General features: G+C 42.6%; 1 protein-coding gene across 2 annotated transcripts in view; it reads left to right on the forward strand.

The window, feature by feature from the left end:
• Positions 1-22,404, forward strand: part of DACH2 (dachshund family transcription factor 2) — a 284,817-nt gene that overhangs the window by 213,157 nt on the left and 49,256 nt on the right. For both annotated transcript variants that reach the window (XM_087940987.1, XM_087940989.1), the window contains 2 exons: positions 9,388-9,543; positions 14,449-14,621. In XM_087940987.1, coding sequence (XP_087797113.1) covers positions 9,388-9,543; positions 14,449-14,621 — 329 coding nt within the window. The remainder of the gene's footprint in view (positions 1-9,387; positions 9,544-14,448; positions 14,622-22,404) is intronic.

Consider the following 22,404-nt stretch of genomic DNA (forward strand, 5'->3'; position numbering starts at 1 on the left):
CCTCCCACCCCACTAACCTGCTTTCCAGCTCCGTTCTCCTGTGCAGGGCAACCAAAGGAGACCCAGCCGATCAGGTGGGACTCGATGAAAGGCAGAGAATAGATAGAGGTGGGATTTGCAGGTTCTCCAAATTACTCAAAATTTCCGCTACCAGTTCTCCAGAACTGGTCAGAACCTGCTGAATACCACCTCTGATCCCCCCCCTCAAAATTATCCACTTGACAAAGTCCAATTAAATGAAGATCTTTCCAATACAATATTCTGTAAATAAGTTTACCTTAGGAAGAGTAATTTGGACAGTTTTAAGTCTTCGGTGATTTCCCAATCCTTTGGCATTTCAGCCTGGAATCCTAATATCCACCCATATTTATCCATCTATTTTGAATCTGGCTGGCTTTTCACTAAAAGAAGAAACCTTGGTTCAATTCTACTAGTTCATCCAATAGGTTGGTCACTACATTTGTAAGAAGTTATGATGGTACCGGAATTGATGTCATTGTTCATATCTGTTGACCTGCTGTTGCACAAATGACACAGTTCTCTGTAGTACTTGCATCATGATCTCTAAGACAGGTACATAAGTCACATCATCATTCTGTGCAAAGCAACATGGCACGTTTATTGTCATTTGCCCTCTCTGTGGACGCCCGTGATTGTAAGAATAATTGAGCCTCTGACAACCTTGTACATTAGATGTTCTTTTCTTCCACATATAAAACCACTTTGCATCCCCGTTAACTCTGAGAATTCACTGAACACAATGGAAGCACCATGTCATAAATTGTTATAAAGGGAATTCTTTCCTCATATTAATTAAGAAGCTAATGTCCAGGGGCTGGCTGGTTTAAACTGGGGCTTGCCTTCATAGAGGATTCAGGATTTGTCGATTAAGTTATGTTTAAAAATGTCAGAGAGTGGCATCGAGGAACAACACAAAAAAAGTGAATAAAATCATTTACTGACTTATATACACGCAGTGATTTCTTTTATAGATTTGACTTTCAGTTTGCAGGTGTACCTGGATGACTTCAGTATCATGTAATCTCTCCCAGAAACACATACATACATATATGTGCTGTGTGTGAATGATCAAAGCATGCCTTTTATGTAATAGAACTGAGAATAGCAAAACCAATTCTCCTCCCTGATTGGTGGATATTCTTTTGCTCTCCTGGGTAGACCATGAGTATATTCAAAGTGCTCCATACATTGGCTGTGTATATACAACACATCTAATTGAATTCACCAACCATACCTCTAACTATAAAAGATGACTCTTCCAAACCTTTTGGTAAACTGTATATTTCACCATAGGAGTAAACCTAACACCATAAAAAATTAAGCTGATTGGCATATCAATATCATTAATAGCCAACATTTATATAAAAGGTGGTTTATATCCTCAAGTGGACAGAATCTCAGGGTATGTCCCCTGCAAAGTTTATTGTCCTTGGTGCCTTTAAGGCTGGTTGTTTGCTTGCAGACATCTCATTACCCAACTAGGTAACATCTTCAGTACAAGGGGGTGTAGGGTTTACTGTCTATGTACAGTAGTTAATGAAGATGGGGTTTTATTCTTGGAAGTTCCTTGATTAGGATATTAAATACATTTAATGTTTTATATTTAACTGGATGTATTCAAACAGAAGAATCGGAGAGGCTTAGATTTGGATTCCAGCACAGAATGGAGTGGTATGGATGGTCTCAACGGATCCTTTCAGCTCTAGGATTCTGTGAAATAGAACAGGCACTGTCTCTGCTGTCTCAAATGCAGTGCCTTGCTTTCCTCCTCAGCATCTATCATGCAGACATTCCCTGGAATGAGTCCAGATATGGGTTATCATCTTAATTTACACATTGCATCCATTGCTTAGTAAATGATCCAGACCTGTAGTGGTGTTAATTATGATTAAAAACATGTTTGTTCTTCTCTCTCTCTTTCTCCTCCCAGCCACGGAAACTGATTCATTTTGACAGGCAAAATGTTTCAGCATCATGTCTGCCTTGGTCATGAATCCGTTGAAAACATTTGTGCGTCTCCTCAACCTTCTGTAGACATTAAGACAGAGCAGGATATGGCAAACTTGTCCTGCATGTTGGGCCATTATTCTGCTCAGTCTCTCGCCTTTCCGTATTTAGTTATCAAATATAAAGGAAGGTTTCCCCAAATGCTACCTGTGTCAAATCTTGTTGTTCAAAATCACAACTCTAGGATCAGGACATTTTTCCACTACCTCTTGTCAGGAGCAAATAACCAGGAGCATTCGTAGAGTTCAAAGGTCAGAAAAGATTACTGTTGTTATCTATACACCAGAATCTGATCAACTAACAGTCAAAGCTACATTGGCACTAGATAAGAGTCAGTGGAATTCAAGGGGGTTGTACTTGGATCTCTTATGGCAATGCAATGATTCCAATCTGATGACATGCTTAACCCCGCCTTCTAGCTCAGACGTGTACCTCTTAAAGGACATTTCAGCTACCTTTAATCCAATCATTTGTTATCTTTTTTTTCTGTTTCCCTCAACTTTGCCAATCCAGATCCCATTTCATAGTACATCAACCTAAAATATGTGAGTTGATCATCGCTTGTGTGGAACAATCAGCTTTTCTTTGATCTGAGACTGGTTAGTTATCCTTGCAGGCCATGATATTCTTGGTTAGCATTTCCAAAAATTGAAATGTGAAGACATCTATTTTTTGCCCACTCATTCTCAATGTCTGGCTTTCAACAGTCGTACATTATCGGTGTAAAGACCCTTGTCTTGACTTGCTGTTCTTGTCTGATTGGAATACCCCTAGCCTTTGTGTCTTAATTATGGTTTTCCAATATTCTCTTTGTACCTGGGCCTAGAGAGGGAAAAACACAGTTTAACACTGGTTAAAACTCTAACCCTATAACCAACCGTATCTTTAAGGGATGCGGTGGCTCAGCGGCTAAGACATTGAGCTTGTCGATCAGAAAGGTCGGCAGTTTGGTGGTTCGAATCCCTTGCACCGCATAACGGAATTATGTGTCCTAGCTTCTGCCAAACTAGCAGTTTGAAAGCATGTAAAAATGCAAGTAGAAAAATAGGGACCACTTTGCGAGAAGGTAACAGCATTCTGTACGCCTTCAGCATTTGGTCATGCCGGCCACATGACCATGGAGACGTCTTCGGACAGCGCTGGTTCTTTGGCTTTGAACAGAGATGAGCACCGCCCCCTAGAACCAGAAATGATTAGAACGTATGTGCGAGGGGAACTTTTACTTAAAACTATCTTTGTCTTCTTAATTTTTAGCACTCATATTTAATACGAGTTTACTTTCTATTTTTAATTTCATTCTAAGCTCTTCTAAGACTTCTTTATTTTCAGCTAGCAAAGGGATATCATCTACATATCTGAAATAGTTAATGTTTCAGCCTCCTTTTTTTTTATTCTAACTGTCAGCCTGCCATTTGTATAAAATATTTGCTGCATCAGATGAAAAAGATGCAAGGAAAATATCTAAGTGTAAATAATTTGTTTGGACATAATGCTTGAATATAAGCTTTTCTCTTCCGTTATACTGCTGAAGGATCTCTTGCCCAAAGGCCTTGTGATATGTGAGCGGGGAGGAATATTTATGCGGTTTGCCCACCCAAGAAAAGTTTTAATAACCGAGAAAAAAAAATAATATTAATAAAATGCAATGTGGGTGAATCTCTTGAGCTCTCCCAGTTGCTTCTGACAGGGCCAACTTCAGCGGAAGAGACTGAAAGAAAAATTTGTCACGGGGCAGAAATGCTTTTTTCCATTTATCTGCTTGCGTAGATATTTGCGTAGATAAATGGGGTTGACTGTGTGTGCAGCATCTAGCTAACATTTTTTAGGTAGGGGAGAGAAACGTTCAGGAAGCAGGATATAATTACAAAACAAAATGTTGGTGTCAAGTAATCGTGACCCCAATTTTTTTTTGGCGGGGTGGGGTGGGGAAACCAGAATTCATGACGAGGTGGAAGGTATTTTAATTGCTGAAGCTCTTTGCCATCTCTCTGGTGAAGCCATTAAATATGTAACATCAAGGGGTTTATTGCATTCTCGCTCTACAAACAGAGGCTCGGTGGCTTCGTAACCCTGGAGATGGTCTTTGCCCCAGCAGTTCGAGTCCCAGCACAGGTGGCAGGGTGAGCTCCCATCACTTGCCTCAGCTTCTGCTCCCCTAGCAGTTTGAAAGCACGTGATATGCAAGTAGATAAATAGGTACTACTTCCGTGGGGAGACGAGCTGGCCCTTCGTGCGGATGGTTAGAATCGTGCTGGTGTTGAACCTTCCTGGTTGCAACACCCGTTTACAAGGTGGCTTCAGTGGAGGGAGAGGTGATGTGGTAGGAAAGCCACTCATCTTTCCTTTTGGTGGTGAGCTAGCTCGCACACCACCACCTCCCGGCACATCTTGGAAAGCGTGCGAGCATGAACCAAACAGGGCTAGCAATCTTAGGCAGCTAACTACTCGGCATTAGCATTGTAGTCTTCTGGCTAAGGTAATGTCGCCATAGGCTAAATAAATAAATACATTTTACAAGCAATGCTAAAGCAACCCAAGATTTAGATCCATTAAAGCAGAAAAACCTTTCCATAGAACCAATCCCTGTTACTCAAAAGGTTGGGGGCCACTGACGTAGAGTATGTATGTATGGTTTTTTTTTTCTTGTATCCCGCCTTGGTTATTTTTACAAATAACTCAATGTAGCGAACATATATAACATATTTTCATGCCCCTGTCGGAGTCTGAATCCGAGGAGGAAGATGAACAGATGACAGGGAATGGGAATGTGGCTCCGTTGGCTGTGGAGGAAACTGGGGAAGGGCAAAGTCTGGCTGGGCAGAGCAGGGGAGGGGTAGAACAAGGGAGAGGGAGTTCAGAGGAAAACCCAGGCCCAACCCCTCTTCATCCTAGGGCACGCAGGGACAGCAAGGTGGGTTGTGTGGCTTATGGGGAGGAAAGGGCCCTGATTCCCTTCATTAGCCACAGCTGGGAACACAGTTTATAAAAAAGGCAAGCTGTGTGCTGCAGGCTGTTGGGAGCAAAAGTGACTTTATCTTGTATTGTCATGGCTTATCTGTGTTCTTGGCGTCTTCGCAACTGTGTGAGTTTTGCCATGCTTTCAAGTCTGAAATTCTTGCTCCTGCCCTGCCAAACTAATTACCTCAGTTTGGCTTGTTTGGACTTTAAGTTACAGTTTTTGTTGACCATATTTTGGACTGGAATCTCTGCAGCCAAAGGCTGTTCCTGGGAGAGTTTTTCTCCAGCCAGAAGGTAACCAGGACATTGGGGGCAAAGTTGGAGATAATAAAGGGACTCTTATTGATTATCTGACTGTGTTGCCTTCGTGCCACGCCCCTGGGTCATCACATACATCTTCCTCCTCTTAACCCCAGAACAACAACCCTGTGAGGTGGGTTGGGCTGAGAGACAGTGCCTGGCCCAGCCAGATTTCATGGCTAAAGCAAGACTAAAACCCAAAGCTTCCCATTTGCTAGCCTGGTGCCTGAAACCACTAGACCAAACTGTCTTTCCATATGAGAGTGTACAGTATTCAAGCAGAAATCCAAAGGATTTTCTCTTGAAAGTGCATCTTTAGAAGTCTCAAGACATGCATCTAGAACTCCCAACCTTAGGAATTACTAGGAATGTGGACCTCAAATCCCAGAATTCCACAGGCAACCTGGCAAATTCTGGGAACTGAAGTCCATACTCTTAAATGTTACCTGTCAGGGTTCCAAGTTAATAGTCTCATAGCAAGCAAAACTCTGAGGCAGGGGAATTCCTCAAAGAATAGCTTTATTGGAAGTATCATATTGGCACAGAGCTGGTGAAAACCGACTCTGAAAATTCCCACGGTTTTCACCTAATTAAAAAAGAAAGTTTTCCCACAAACCCAAACAATCAGTCACATGGTCCAATCAAGAAGCTGTCTGGTCATCTGGTGACCTCGCTCCTTCCATGGTCCAGGTGTGAGAATATCCTTCAGTCAGAGCTCCAGTAGTTACCCCAATTTAAATCATGAGTCTCTAGCCAGATTTTCGTACAGAAGATTTATTAGGAATAAACAGGCCGGCGCTACCTGGTCACCTAGAAACTATCTTTGAAACATTTATGGAATGCAAGCTGCCCACTGCTTCCCCCTCCCTTTCTGTTGGCATCTCTAAAACACCACAGAAATATTTTATGAGTTGACCCCTTGGTTCTCAAGAGAAAATATTTTGTTTTGGCTATACAAACTTCTCTATCTCTAATCCCCCCCTCCCTTTCCCCTCAGCTCCAGTGTGTCTGTGAGGACCCAGGGTGGGATACAAAATAAACACAGTCACAAAAAAATAAGTGAAGCCCCTTTTATTCCTTCACTTTGCTTCCAAGCTCCAAATATCCTTGACTGGAGACAAAAAAAACTCTCACACAAGTAGTTACAAGAAGGAGAAAATGCTGTTTAAATTATAAAGAATAAAAAAACAACACAAACCAGGCAAGATAAGGACTTGAAGCCATCCACGGATATCAGAACACACACTGGGAAGGACGCCAAACACAGAGAGGAACAACAAACTAGAGATATTTCCATGCTTTGTTTCCAGCACTCGCCCATACGCATGTCCATCCTCTTATCCAGTTGACACAGCTGCAGCCCATGAAGAGGATCAAGGCCCTCTCCTCCCCAGTAGACCATGTCTCTCCCTTATCCTCTCCTCCCTGCGTGCCTTAGGATGGAGAGGGGATGGGTCTGTATCCTCTTTGACTGTCCAGCCAGCCTCTGGCCTTTCCCAGCCTCCTCCATAACCTCCGGAGCCACACTTTCACTCCATGTCAGCTGTTCCTCCTCTTCCTCAGAGTCAGTCTCCACCAAGGGCATGACACTGGCAACACTGAAGCTCCAACATGACTCCAGTCAGGGAAAGCTTCAGGATTGACATTGCCACTATTGGCAAGCACTGATTTAGATACTGCACTCCATGAAGCAATAATCTCCTACGATGTCTTTCTTATTTGGGGAGTATTTTTTTAATTGAAATGAGAGAAGGGTTAGCTCTTCTCATACCCAAATGTGGAAACATAGGTGGGAATTAAACTGTTAAAGAAGACCAGTTTCCAAGCTAATTAATTTTGACTTTTTCAGAGCTGCTCGGTACGTCGTGACCTCTTACAGCTCTACGTTCTGGATTGCTGTCATTTCTAGAAGATATAGCTAGAGACAAGGTCTGAATTGCACCCCCTTTCAGTCAATATGGATTTGAGGTCATCCTTGTAAAGTGTGGGAATTTATGATGCCCCACCTGACACAAATACAGCCATACCATTGAACTTCACTGCAATTACGCCACATTATATTAGAACATACGATATAATTTAACTTGGCATAAACGCATCTTTCTTTGCCTATGCAAAGAAAGCTCATCGTTTTTGCAAATTACACATTTGCACTAGTAAAGATAATTCATAGCTTGGCTGTGAGCATAAAAATGATGGAGCATTTTCCTTTTTGGGGCTCCATCATTGATCTTTCGGATTTTACTGTTTGATAACATGAATCATATTTATTAGCCAAGGGTTCATCATAAAGAATGTAGAACGCTTCTCTGCCGTTATCTTCAATTAAGATACATTTTTCCCCCTTCCACTGTCTCTTCCATGTCAATGAAATATTATGGTTTCTAATTGGAAATCAAGTTAATGAATTCCTGGCATTGTCAATAATCCAGACAGACTCTCTCAACCATACCTTCTTTTTACCACTTCGCAAAAAAATGGAAGGGGCAGGAAGAGAGAAAGACATTGCTTAGAGTAGAAATGTCATGCCCCTGTTGGAGACTGACTCAGAGAGAGAGGAGGAACAGCTGACAGGGAGTGGAAGTGTGGCTCCAGAGGTTGTGGAGGAGGCTGGGGAAGGGCTGTAGCTGCGACAACTGAATGAGAGGACAGACCTGCTTGTGAGCGAATGCTGGAAACAAAGCGTGGAAATATCTCTAGTTTATGGTTCCTCTTTGAGTTTGACGTCCTCTCCAGTATGTGTTCTGTTATCTGGGATGTCCTCAAGCCCTTATCCTGCCTGATTTGTATTGGTTTTTGCCTTCCTCTTGTAACTGTTTGTGTGGGAGTTTTTTGTCTTCCGTCAATTCGGAGCTTGGAAGCAAAGTGAAGGAATAAAAGGGGCTTCACCTGTTTTCTGTGACTGTGTTTGTTTTGTATCCCACCCTGGGTCATCACAAGAAATCTCCTAAGAGTGATTTGGTTTATGTGCAAAAAGTAAAAATAAAAATAAAAATGGGATAGGGTTTAAACAAGTACATCTCAATTTGAAGATGCATAGACTTCAGTTCCCAGAATTCTTTAGCCAGCTATGCTATGCCAACCATACTTTCCTTTTAACAATTCCCAAAATAATGGAAGGAGCAGGAAGAGAGAAAGACATTCCTTAGAGTAGAAATCTCCTAAGAGTGATTTTGTTTATATGCAAAAAAAATTTTAAAAAATGGGATAGGGTTTAAACAAGTACATCTCAATTTGAAAATGCGTGGATTTCAGTTCCCAGAATTCTCTCGCCAGCTATGCTATGCCAACCATACTTTCATTTTACCAATTCCTAAAATAATGGAATCATGTTATTGAAAAGAAGGATCAGCAGCAGAAATCTCCTAAAAGTAATTTGATTTATATGTATAGAAAAAAACGGCATAGGGTTTAAACCAGTATTTCTCAATCTTGATAATTTGAAAATGCAATGGACTTCAGCTCCCAGAATTCCCTAACCAGCTATGCTATGCCAGACTAAAGTTGTCCAGGTTGAGATTTTAGCAACGGGTTCTCTGCCCGGTTGCTGAGCAGGCGTGGCCATGGTGGGTATGACCTAGTCGGCCTCCTGCACCACGACGAGGGCCATTTTTGCTCTCCCCAGGCTCCGGAGGCTCTCTGGAAGCCAGAAACAGGCCCATTTCTGGCCTTTCCGAACTTCTGGGAGGCCCGTTTTTTGCCTTCCCTGAGCCTCTGTGCACGCCCTGCACTTACCTGTGAAAAACAGGCCTCCTAGAAGTTTGGGAAGGCTGGAAATTGGTCCTTTTCAAACTTCCAGAGAGCCTCCGTAGCCCTGGGAGGCCGTTTTCATCCTCCCGGAGGCTCAAGGAAAACCTCCAGAGCCCGGAGAGGGCGAAAATGCCCCTCCCCCCTGCTGTAGTGCAGGAGGCCAACTAGGCCACACCCACCATGACCACGCCTGCTCAGCAACCGGGCAGAGTTGCTAAAATTTTTGGTTGCTAAAATTTTTGAAGCCCAGCCCTGATTGTTTCGATTTAATGATGTAAGTTGAGGCAGGTTTGACAAACTATCTTTAAAAGCGGGGAACAATCAATGTTCTGTGTGCTGTTTTTGTTTTAGGTGGAAGTGAATCCTCGTGGGATAAAGAGAAGCTTCAGTCGCCGATCCCGACGGGATCCCATCACGGGATCAGCCACGCGGCGCTGTCAGGGCAGGCCAATTTGGCGAGCGCTCATCCCCTAAGTCCTCTGCAGCAGAACCATCTGCTCACAAACAGTACGTACGGAAACACAAACATCCCAGCATCTTGGCGTGTTCAGAAATGTCCCCGCACCGGCCTTGCCGTTAAGCGGAGGGAGACACCCTCCTTAGCTGCCGTTTCTTATTTCACCGCCAAGAAAAGGAAGAGGGACTTAGGGCATCATCTGCCAGGTGCCCAAATTAACCCGAGTACTATATATTTCTTCACCTATTGGGGGAGGCAGAACTGTGGCTTGCCCCACCTTAAACAAGATATGTGAAGAAAGCTGCAAGTGGAACAGTATAGTCTAGGATAGGGGTGTCAAACTTGATTTCATTGAGGGCCGCATCAGGATTGTGTTTGACCTCGGGGTGTGTGTGGCCAGGGTGGGCGTGGCCAGCTCAATGTCAGCTGTGTCGGGGGCACCTGTGGTGGCCAAGTGCTAAGGCAGGACTTCTCTCAGACCCTCCTTCCGTCTCATTATAATCTTCCTTCCTTCCTTCCTTCCTTCCCTTTCCTTCCTTCCTTCCTTCCTTCCTTCCTTCCTTCCTTCCTTCCTTCCTTCCTTCCTTCCTTCCTTTTTCCCTTCCTTTCATATTTCCCCTCCTTCCTTCCTTTTTCTTCCTTCCTTTCTTCTTTCTTTCTTCTTCCTTCCCCTCTTTCCTTCTTTTTTCCTTCCTTGCTCTCTCCCCATCTTTCTTTCTTTTGCTTCCTCTTTCCCTTTCTCCTTTCCTGTCCTTTCTTGCATGCTCAAATGCAAAGGGGGAAGCATTTCTCCTTTGGTTTTGTTTTTAGTTTGTTTTGCTAGCCCTCTGCCGACAAAAACAGAGGTCAATTGAAGGGGGGAGGTGTTTCCAGCCCCATAGGCCAGATACGATCTATGGGCCTTGAGTTTAACACCCCTGATTTAGTGATTAAGGCGCAAGGCTAGAAACCAGGAGACAGTGAGTTCTAGTCCTGCCTTAGGTATGAAAGCTGGTTGGACAACTTCGGGCCAGTCACCAGGAGATGAGGAGTTCTAGTCAAGCAAAGGTAGGAAGTCCGTGTGAGTGACTTTGGGCCAATCACTAGAAGACTCTGATTTCTAGTCCTACTTTAGGCATGTAAGCCAACTAGGTGACTTTGGGCCAGGCAATCTCTCTCATCCCAGCCCACTTCAGAGGGTTGCCGGTGTGGGCATAATAAGAAAAGGAAGTAGGAGTTATGTTATCCACCTTGAGCTGTTTCTAAGTGTAAGAAAGGTAGATTAAAAATAAATAAAAACTATTCATGAGTTGCATATATTTTCTTCCCACGCTTTTCTTGCCGAAGTGTGGACTGGTAAATTGATGGCTTCTAGAAATGAAGGGGCCTGGTGAATTGAGGAGTTGAATTGCTTCTAGAATTGAATGGGCCCGATGAATTTTAATAGAGATGGTATATTTGGAAATAGGAGACAGCCAAGCACCTACTTTTTAAACATAAACCCCGCCTTTTTTTTTCAAATATTCTTTTCCCGAAAGATTTCAGGCAGGGCAAGGAAGGGACTCTAAGTCCTAATTTTGTTTAGCACTTGGTTTGTGGAGTGCGACACATGTCGTTTACCTCAGGATGTACTAAGATTGCCTGAAGCATCTTTTGAGTATCTTCTTAGTAGCTGTCTTTATGCTGGTTATCACTGATTCATGTTAAACTTTGGGGAAGGGTGTTGCTTACCACGCGTTGTTAATGCAACCCATTTGGTTATCTCAGAACTATTTGGTAGTTAATGTATTGTGCTAATCCAACAAATTGGTTAATTCATGGACCAGTTAAGCATGTTGCATTAATGGCACCGTTGAGATGTTGCCATTCAACAACTGGGAGTTCTCCAGTGATGTCATAATCTCTGTGAGACAATGAGCTCATTAAAAGCCAGAACATTTCAATCCCATTTTTCAATCTTCTTCTTCAATCCTCTTCCCCCTGCATAGAATTTAGGTATTTTTTGGTGCAATATGCTAATGGTAACTTATCAAAGACAGATCTAACCTAGAATAAAAGAGTAATTTTCTGTCCATGAAAACAATTAATCAGTAGAATGGCTTGCCTTCAGAAGTTGTGGGTGCTCCATCGACGGAGGCTTTTAACTGTCATAAATACGAGCCAGTAGCTAAGTACCCAGATTTTGATTACATGACCAAGAGAACGTTGCAACGGTCATAAGTGTGAAAACGGTCATAAGCCCAGAGGTGGGATTCAATATTTTTAACAAACAGTTCTGTGGGCATGGCTTGGTTGTCATGTGACTGGGTGGATGTGGCTTGGTGGTCATGTTATTGGCTGGGCGTGGCCAACTCAACATCACCCACATCAAGCACGCATCTCCTCGCCTGGCCTCTCATGACCGTGGGGATGCTGCAACAGTCGTAAGTGTGAAAAACGGTCATAAGTCACTTTTTTCAGTGCCATTGTAATTTTGAATGGTCACTCCACACAAGCAAAGTACCAGCAAAGGAGGGGAAAAAAAACTCCAGAGAAGTTCCTGAGACAGGAAGTCTAGTCCTGCCAAGAATGTAATAAGGGTTAACGGAGAGGCAGTTTCTGTAAGCAACACCAGAATGTTTCCTTCCTGCCTTCCTTACAGGATTAGGCCAATAATTTCTTCTAACAACCGGTTCTCTGAACTGCTTAGAATGTTAACAACCGGTTCTAGCAAATATGTGCGCACTGGTAGAATCCCACCCCTGCATAAGCCTCTATTCTTCAATGCCATTGTAACTTTTAGCCACATTGCACTATAAAAGCTAACTTTAATTCTTATTACGGCTGTTAATTGGTTTTTTAAAAATTGTTTTAATGTTTTACGTGGCGTTTTTGTTGAATGAGCACAAGCTGCCTAGAGTTGCCATAGGTGAGATGGGCAGCATATGAGTTTAATAAAGAAATAGATAGCAAAACTTATATCCCACTTCATTGTGCTTTACAGCACTCTCTGAGGGGTTTACAGAGTCAGCCTATTGCCCCCAACAATCTGAGTCCTCATTTGACCCACCTCGGAAGGATGGAAGGCTGAATCAACCTTGAGCAGTCAGGATCGAACTGCTAGCAATGGGCAGAATTAGCCGGCGGGCGGGAAGGAAGGAAGGAAGGAAGGAAGGAAGGAAGGAAGGAAGGGAAAGGAAAACAATAGCAACAGCACTTAGACTTAAATACCACTTCACAGTGCTTTTACAGCCCTCTCTAAGCTTTTTACAGAGCCAGCCTCTTGGCCCCAACAATCTGGGTCCTCATTTTACCCACCTTGGAAGGATGGAAGGCTGTGTCAACCTGGAGCCTGGTGAGATTCGAACTTCTGGCAGTGGGCAGAGTTAGCCTGAAATACTGCATTCTAACCACTGTGCCACCATGGCTCATGTGCCTAAAGCCTTGTTGAAATAGCAATAGCACTTAGACTTTTATACCGCTTCACAGTGCTTTAAAGCCCTCTTTAAGTGGTTTACAGAGTCATTATATTCCTACCAACAATCTGTCTCCTCATTTTACCGACCTCGGAAGGATGGAAGGCCGAGTCAACCTTGAACTGGTCAGGATCGAACTCCTGGCAGTGAGCAAAGTCAGCCTGCAATGCTGCCTTCTAACCACTGCGTCACGCATGCATACATGCTGTACATAAATACTTGCTCGTAACTGTTCGGTGGACTCTTCCATACGGTCTCGCACAGCAGAAACCAGTTGGTGTCCCTGCCAAGTCCACATTAAAATATTTTATTTCACTGCCCAACCTGCTCTATGTCGTTTTGCTGCTGTTGTTGCCGATGACGCTATCTCAATTGTCTTCAGTCGTCTTCGGAGTGTTCATTGAATAAGAAATAATTGTGCCCGATCTGCAGAAGGCAGACACATTTTCTCCTCTTTCCTTTCCTCCTCCCCACAACCCACCCCTTTGTAAAACCTTTGAGATATTGTCCCTTAAAACAACGAAGGGTTGTTGCATTCTGTTTGTCATTTGCATGTTGTTTGCATGTCAATCGGATTGTAACGAGATGAGCAACCCTGTTCAGACAGATGGTGTCTGGAAGCACTAAAACTCTACGGTGAAAGAAGGGAAAGATTACGAGACTGCAGGGGAAGCGCTAATGAGTGGACAAAGACTGCCATTAGCGGTTGATGCGGGCTGGATGGAGTGAGTGAAACAAGAGATATCACAACACACCTTCTTTCCAAACCAATCACATGTAGTAGCTCTTGGTGTATTTTATAAATATACATGCAGATGTAGCTATAAGGGTTTTCCCAGCATCTGTTCTGGCGTCATATCGTCTTCCAAAAATAAGTAGCCCTTGTGAGCACGATTGAGAACAGAATTTTCCACCGTTAAGCAAGTCCTTTTTGCCCTTGTTGTTAAGCGAATCACTGAAGTTGTTAAGTAAATTGGGTGGTCTTTAAAGCGAATCAAGCATTTCCCGATTGGCTTTCCTTGTCAGAAGTCAAGTCATCCAGCCATCAATCTTAAAATGGAATCTTTACAATATTATGTTGTAAAGTCAAATCACAAGGGTCTTTTTAAAGATGCCAATTACAATATTTCTATTATACATTTTAAACACCAGAATACTTTGGCAAAAAAAAACCCAAACAGGGTTAATTTTGTTGTTGTTGTGGATTGCTAGATAGAAGAAGTGTCTTTATTGATTCTCCTCAATTATATATCTAATTTCAATAGGGGGGTTATAATCACCTAAGGTTTATTTCTATTTTAAAACAAAAAATCTGCCCAATTTTTCTTCTACGTATAATACAAATCTATTGTTCTTCTTAGTCTTGAAGCTAAATTTTAACTGCAAAATGTAGAAAATGTTTCAAGCTAATTATAGTCCTAATTGACTTGTTCCATTAAACTTTCACCCTCTTTTATGGGTGAAAACCCTGGGAAATCACTGCTTTTAAATTATTTACGGGCGGCTGTTCTTGTATTTCAGGGATAGACCTGCCATTTATGATGATGCCCCATCCTCTTCTTCCGGTTGGCCTGCCTCCTGCTTCTGTAGCGATGGCCATGAATCAAATGAACCATCTCAATACTATCGCCAACATGGCTGCTGCAGCACAGATGCATAGTCCACTTTCAAGAGCCGGAGCATCAGTAATAAAGGTAAGACTCTGAACTTAGCGCTCTCTCAGTGTTGGGTTACAGGTAAAGATAAAGGTTCCCCTTGCACATACGTGCTAGTCATTTCTGGCTCCAGGGGGGGTACTCATCTCCATTACAAAGCCGAAGAGCCAGCGCTGTCTGGAGACGTCTCCGTGGTCATGTGGCCGGCATGACTTAAATGCTGAAGGTGCACAGAACGCTGTTACCTTCCCACCAAAGTGATCCCTATTTTTGCATTTTTTTTTACATGCTTTCAAACTGCTAGATTGGCAGAAGCTGGGACAAGTAACAGGAACTCAGTCCGTCATGCGGCGCTAGGGATTTGAACCGCCAAACTGCCGACCTTTCTGATCATCAAACTTAGCGTCTTAGCCACTGAGCCACCGCGTCCCATAGTGTTACGTTAGGTCATTTCAGCAGGAAGTAACATTTCATTACGCATGTTTCTTCCTGTATTCAGAAAACCAGCTGGGGAGATGTTTGTATACTGTAAGAAAAGAAGAGGCAGAGCTGAAGGGTGGAGTCAAGAGAGGAAGCAGTTCGGAGTCATTATGTTCCTTCAAGCAGTCCAAATGCAGCCCCTATTGAATTCTGTTAACTCCTATCTAACATCAATTTAATGAGATTAATGCCAGGCGTGAAGAAACACGACCACACATGTTCCACAACTGGAACATTAAGGTCCAGTAAAGAAGATTTATTGCTCAAGTGTTTAAATTATTGTTTTAATTGGGTTTTAATTATTTATTTTAATTGGATTTTCGTTCTAAGCATCACATTCTGCAGTTGTGCTAAGACTACAAGACCCAGGTGCCTGGTCCCCAAAATGTTTGCCCCAGAAGCTGAACGTTCAGATCAAACAACAAATTTTGATGGAAAATTCAGATCACAGATGAAGTTGTGCTAAGACTACAAGATGTAAGGATGTCTGGGCCCCAGTTGTGCTAAGACTACAAGACCCAGGTGGCTGGGCCCCAGTTGCGCTAAGACTACAAGACCCAGGTGTCTGGGCCCCAGTTGTGCTAAGACCACAAGACCCAGGTGGCTGGACCCCAGTTGTGCTAAGACTACAAGTATGTACACAAGAAACTAGTTAACTAGCAGTTAGCACTAAATTGGCACTAGATAACAATTCAAGAGGAAACCACAGCCTAAACAACAGAGAACTCAACTCAACGAAGTAGGGAGTTACTTAATATCACACAACACTGCCTGTGGGAAGGTGTTTTAACCTCTCTGGAAGGACAACACATTTGGGGTTGTATGGACTCTCAGGGAGAGAGTTGTTCTGCAGGGCAGCTGCCTTCTGGACTTCATGGGACCCTGTTGACCCTCATGACCTATTGGTTCTATCATGCCCTGAGTCTTCCTTCCCAGCTCTCCTGGCCTGGATGTCTCCAGGATCGCGATCTTCAATTCCCCTCAACCATTCCCTCATTGCTGAGAATTCCAGGCGCTCACATTGGGGAAGAGGCTGATCCAGCCACTTTGGGACGTGAAAATGACAGTCCCTGAGACCAGCAGTAAAGGAATGCAAGCCAAGCATTTTCCCAGGCTATACCAGAGCATCAGAGCTTTGTCTGATGGCACTCGGGCAGAACATTTCCATGAATATCTTCATTCAGCCATGTATCTTTCAGAGCCTTTTTTTTTTTTTTTGTAAAGCTTTCAGCCGAGCTGCTTCTCTGCCACCACCAGAAGATCTTGGCTCCCTGAAACTCTTTGAATGAAACGATGTTGTCCTCTACCCAATCCATCATATTCACCATCCAGAACAAAGCTGTCCATCTCCATCCCCTCTCTGCAGTATCCCAACCACCACCTGTCTCTCAAAGGTGCCTGCTCAGCAGAGTTAACATTTAGCACTGTGGATAGAAATGTCACAACTATGAAATTTGATTTTCGCCTGGACAAGAACACTATAAATTAAGGAAAGCCACGGCTAGCCAGGTTTCAAAAGTCTTCCTTGCCATCCATAATCTTAACTTAATGTGATTAGCAGCTCCTCCTGCCACTTCCATAGTTAAGGATGCTGTCAAAAATTCTGTTATAAATCTCTGCCTTCGGGGATTTACTGCCCCGCTGAGAAAACTTTCTCACCGTTTGAAAACTCAGTTCACCGGGATTCATCTACAGGATCAGAATTTTAAACAAAATGTCAGGTGAGTTTGTTTTTCAAATCTAAATCTAAAGTGGATGGAGCAGTAAAAAAAATGTCCTACTTTGGGGAAAAGCTGAATATATTTTTTTTAAACAGATGAAGTGAGTAGTCTCGGTCAAGGCTGAAAATTTCCCTCTTCCAGACTCCTAGAAATGACAGGGATTTTTGTCTAATCAGTAGACAATAAACTAAACTGCTAGTCCTTTTGAGTATTTTATGAGACTAGTTTCGTTTAGTTTATTGCACCTCGTACAACGAAATCAAACACCATCTTCAGTGCACATCATGACCATGAAAATAAATACAAACACACATCCTTCACACTCCACACATTGAACCAGAAAACCCCGACACCACACCAATACTGCACTATGCAATAGAATTCAACAGAGCTACTGCCCTGGGATAGAAGCTGTTTTTCAGCCTATTTGTCCTTGTTTTTATTCTCCTGTACCATCTGTCAGATGGTAATAGTTAAAAAAAAAAGGGTTCCCAAGATGAGATGGATCTTTGAGAATGTTTTGAACTTTCTTAAGGCAGTGGGAGCTCTAAAGCTCTTCCAAAGAGGAGAGAGGGCAACCAATGGTCTTCTTGGCAATGACATTAACCCTCTGGAGTGCTTTCTTATCTGTCACTGATTTGGGGAGAGGGTTAAGTTATCTTTGCAAGATTTAAGATGATAAGTTTTTTTAAAAAAAACTCAGGAGTTCTTTCTGGGACATACAATGCCAGTGTTTTCACAAGTAATACTTTACATTTTTTTTTCTTCCATTTGTTTGCCAATGCTCATTCATTTTCTGCGAAAATCAGCCCGATCAATTGTCTGTTGGCCTTTTGCCATTGGCTCAGTCATTAGCACTTGTACTTAATCACACATATATTTCTAACAGAGACTTGAAATAGCATGCATGCCTTTGAGCCCCGGGAATGTCATTGAATCAGTCAGACGTGGCATCAAAAACAAGGACTGTTTTTATTGTGGACAGGAAATGGTGGTGAGCCGAAGGGAGAGAGAAGGCTGTGTGGGTTGAAAAGAAACAAATATAGGGTGTTTCTGTCCTGTTCTAGAAGAGTTACCCAACTAGATGATCCGGTATTGCAGGTAATGTTTCTAGAACACTGTTCTACTCCTGCAGTCTTCCCTTTGAAATGGAGTTGTGCAATTCTTTCTCTTCAACCACGCAGGAAGTTTGCTCCTGCTAATTCTGACCCCTGTCCAGTGTTGCAAACACTGTCTGGCCTCTGCAGGATTTTTTTCCCCCCCTGTCCTTGTGAGGAGATGGAAGAGATTGATTTTAATTTATTAAAAGATACAGCCGTAGATCAACAACAACAAAAGTTGAAAGAGGAAAAAGAACCTAGATTGTTCTGCATTTCAATGAGTTGCTTTACTGGAGGGTTGGAACCCAAGTCCTTTTTTCCTTCTGGACAAAAGGGAGAAGGGGGTTTTCCAATAGATTTCCAGACAGGATATACACAATAAGCTAAGCCATGATTCACTCAAGTTAACTAAATACACTTTAATTTGCTGAGTCTTGAAGTCTGATTTATGAAATGCTCTGGGTGAGCTCACACCATATGCAAAGCCCAAAGTAAACACATTTCTTTAAGGCTTAGTACAATGTATGAGCCAGGTGCAAAAGAATTTGGAGTTTCCTGCCCTTTTGACACTAGCTGCAGATTCAAAGCATTTCACCCTGTTTTGGGTTGGAGGCAGAGGTGGTATATTCAGCAGATTCTGACCAGTTCTGAACAACCAGTTGCGGAAATTTTGAGTAGTTTGGAGAACCGGCAAATATACCTCTGACTGGCCCCGCCCCCATCTCTTCTCTGCCTCCCATTGAGTCCCAGGTGATCGGCTGGGTCTTCTTTGGTTGCCCTGCACAGGAGAACGGAGCTGGAAAGCAGGTTAGTGGGGTGGGGAGGGAATGGGGATTTTGCAGTATATCCTTCCCCTGCCATGCCCTCCAACCACACCCACCAAGCCACGCTCACAGAACCAGCAGTACAAAAATTTTAAAACCTACCACTGGTTGGAGCTCTTTGTTTTTGAAATATTTTATGGCCACTTCTAAATGGTATAGTTCCTTGAGGAAATAAGATTTTGCATTTCAGTGTTTGTATGCGTTGTGTTTATGTGTTAATTAAAATGAATGCAGAACAGAACAAAAAGTTTGCAGATAGACTGACTTCCTTTCTGACTTCCTTTTCTGAGACAAAACCTGGAAGTGATGAAGAAATAAGGTTTCTTATTCAGCCATGCAGTGTCTTTTCTCAATAAATATTGACTGCCAACTCAGAGCTAGGCAGATATTATTGGACCATAGTTCCCATCATTCTTCAGCCTGGCCAATAGTCAGGGTTGATGGGATTTGCATACCAGCAGTATATAAGGAACCATATGTATCAGGGGTGTCCAGTCTTGGCAACTTTAAGACTTGTGAACTTCAACGCCCAGAATTCCCCAGCCAGCATGACTGGCTAGGAATTCTGGGAGTTGAAATCCACAAATCTTAATTTTGCCAAGGTTGGAGACCCCTGATACATAGCTTATTCCAGTCCTGCTGCATTTTTCTCTGTATTCATGGACTGACTGAGGTGTTCCATTTCCCTAGTAACACAGTAAGAGTCTGAACATTGTAAAGTAATGATCAGGAAACACCTTTCCAAATTACCTGTATTTTATTTGTGATTGACTGTGTACCAGGATCATCTGAAGTTCTGTTAACTTGTTTTGTTGTCGTTTGTTGTTTATCCGAGCAGGTGGCAATTAACAACTTGGTGAGAAATGGTCACAATGCAGGGAAATTAGTAAGCGAACAGCTGGCATTAAAGACTAATTGATGCTGAAAGTAGGGTAATTTTTCAAGATGGGTAGATATATGTGTCGATTTCTATAAAAGACTCTTTGGATGGGCATATTGTACATGTAAATGATTCTATGCTTAGTCTCCTCCACAGTTCAAAATGTAACAAATAATGGGAAACGTTTCTGCTGACCGGATTAAATAATTCTTGGAAAAATGTACCAACAATTCATCCCTCTGCCTACACAGCTGATTGTCAATTAAAAATAGAAAAAGATCCCTGCAGTCATTATCTTTGTACATCCCATTAAATATAAGTCATAGGCTAAGCCTGTGAATACTGAGCCAACATACAGTTTTTAATTTATTGATTTGATTTCTCTAGCCATCGATCTCAGCAAATGATTTGGGGTGGCTTCATGAAGAAGTTTGCTGAAAAGAGCTATCATATCTTCTCAATTTCCCCTGGGAAGTCCATCATGAGATGGCCAAAAGAACTGAGGTGATACTGTAGTCATGATGCCATCTCATTCATGAGATAAATAAAAAAACGTGCTCATTCTTTTCCCCCATAAAATCAGAAGTTTGTGGTCTCCTTTTGACCCTCAGACCAAATCCTGAGCTGGAACATTTCCTCTGTAGTTTTCTGCTTCCTTTTTTCATCAGGAATTTATTGCCCTGCCCTGCTGCCTGCCTGTCTGATTGTAAAAAAAGAAGCATGGGAAACAAACTGTGTGTGGATAAAATTTCCAATATTGTGAGAGAACTGAAAAACATTCCTGTTGGCAGAGAAATGCCATTAAGTCCTTTAGGAACTCATTAATAGATTAACATTTGGGCAAGTAATTATAGCTGCAGTGCAAATAAAAATAAACAAGGGAAGCCAGTAGGTCACAATTGCTCTGAATGCTTGGAGATCGATACTATGAAAAAATCACATCTGAAGGACAAAGGTCAAGTAGATTGTGCCAACACTAGTAAAGCTGTGAGTAGACATACACACACAGAGAGAGAAAAACCTGCTATGAGGTTGGCTGGGTTGATTACTGTGAATGAGAGGTGGACAAATACTGAATAAAAACAGGATGTTTTGGATATTTTGGATCCAATGGGTAGCAGAAGCAATTGAGAACTGAAACCCGTAACACCTGGAGCACATTGAGTCTCTTTATTGACTTTTGTACAGGTAAAGGCTTCCCTGCCCAGTCGTGTCCACCTCTAGGGAATGGTGCTCATCCCTGTTTCTTGGCGAAGGGAGCCAGTGTTGTCTGAAGACATTTTTTGTGCTCATATAACTAAAATGGCTATAGGCTAAGATGCAGGGAATCTTGTTACCTTCCCACTGAAGTGGTACCTATTTATCTACTTGCATTTGCATGCTTTTGAACTGCTATTGGGTAGGAGCTGGAGCAAGGAATGGGAGCTCACCCCCTTGCATGGCGCTCAGGTCTTGAACCCAGGGCGTCAGCTTTCCAGCTGACAAGCTCAGCATGATTAACCATTAAGTCATTCTGCCCTTTATTGAATTTATGCTCTGCCAAAAGACTCAGTGGCTTAGAGCAGAGGGCCCCAACCCCCAGGCCATGGACCGGCAGCGGGCTGCAGCATGCCAGAAACAGGTCCATGCAAACAAGCAAAGCCCCATTCATGGGATGCAGACAGCATGCAAAAAGCATGCCCTCTCCAGTCTGCAGAAAAATGTATTTCCACAAACCAGTTCCTGGTGCTGAAAAGATTGGGGGCCGCTGGCTTTGAGTGAATACAACAAAAATGACAATTGAAACAGTGAGGTAGAATATCAATATAAACACCTAGCCTTCCATTCACTATAGATAACAGTCAGGGATTTAAAAATGTGTAGTCCAAAAACACCTAAAGAGACATGCATTATTAAACAACTTTATAGAAAGCAGTTTTAATGCACATCCACAAAGAAAAGTAGCACCTCGGACAGCTCCCCAGAATCTTCAAATCGGTAAGACTGAACTCCAGCAGTCGAACGATTTCCACTCAGCTGTAGAGATCCAACTACATCTTTATGTAGGAGAACCTGTTTATATTTATGGGGTGCCTCCTATTCTATAATCACTTCTTCTGAGAGAGCAGAGGTGTCATTTGCTCTACTATGTCTTCGGAACTAGTATCCTCATAGTCAAATGATGGCAAGCTCTCCTGGTCATACCAAAGGAATACCAACACCGTGAGCTTTTTCCCCCCCTGAAGAATGGAGTCTTTTGTGGACATTCCTTCCAATTTGATTTATATACTATTAAAACGCTTGTCCCAAAAGGTAATTTTTCAAGAGGCAACTGGACTTTCTGGTTTTTTTTTCCTAGAAGACATTTCGCTTTTCATCCAAGAAGCTTCTTCAACTCTGACTGGAAGGTGAGGAATGGAAGGATTTATACTTCTTGCAGACAGCTGGTCATTTGCATCCTTTTAGTGGGTCATTAAGGTCACCTGGAGGTTTATCTGTGTCATCACAGTCACCTCAATGGTGCAAATATTAAAACTCATACCTTTGTAGCCCTCAGTTGGACAAAACAGTGCATCATAAGGCAACATTTTTTTGAATCAATATATCTCAAAGAGACTAACTTACAAAATGAATCCAAGATGATGTAGATATCTATGTTAGTGGTCAGCTCTATATCCACAGACAGTTAAAGCTCTGGATGTCCAGACTATACTGGACCAATAATTGGCATTTTAAGTGCTCTTCGGTCCTTCGAGAGCAATGAAAATCTATACTGTGGCTTTTGTTCTGATCACATAAATATTTCGCCCTTCCCCAGTAACAATACAACCTTTGCAA

This window comes from Pseudonaja textilis, chromosome 12 (assembly GCF_049901715.1).
Source record: "Pseudonaja textilis isolate UNSWEBS1 chromosome 12, rPseTex1.2, whole genome shotgun sequence".
Lineage (NCBI taxonomy): Eukaryota > Metazoa > Chordata > Lepidosauria > Squamata > Elapidae > Pseudonaja > Pseudonaja textilis.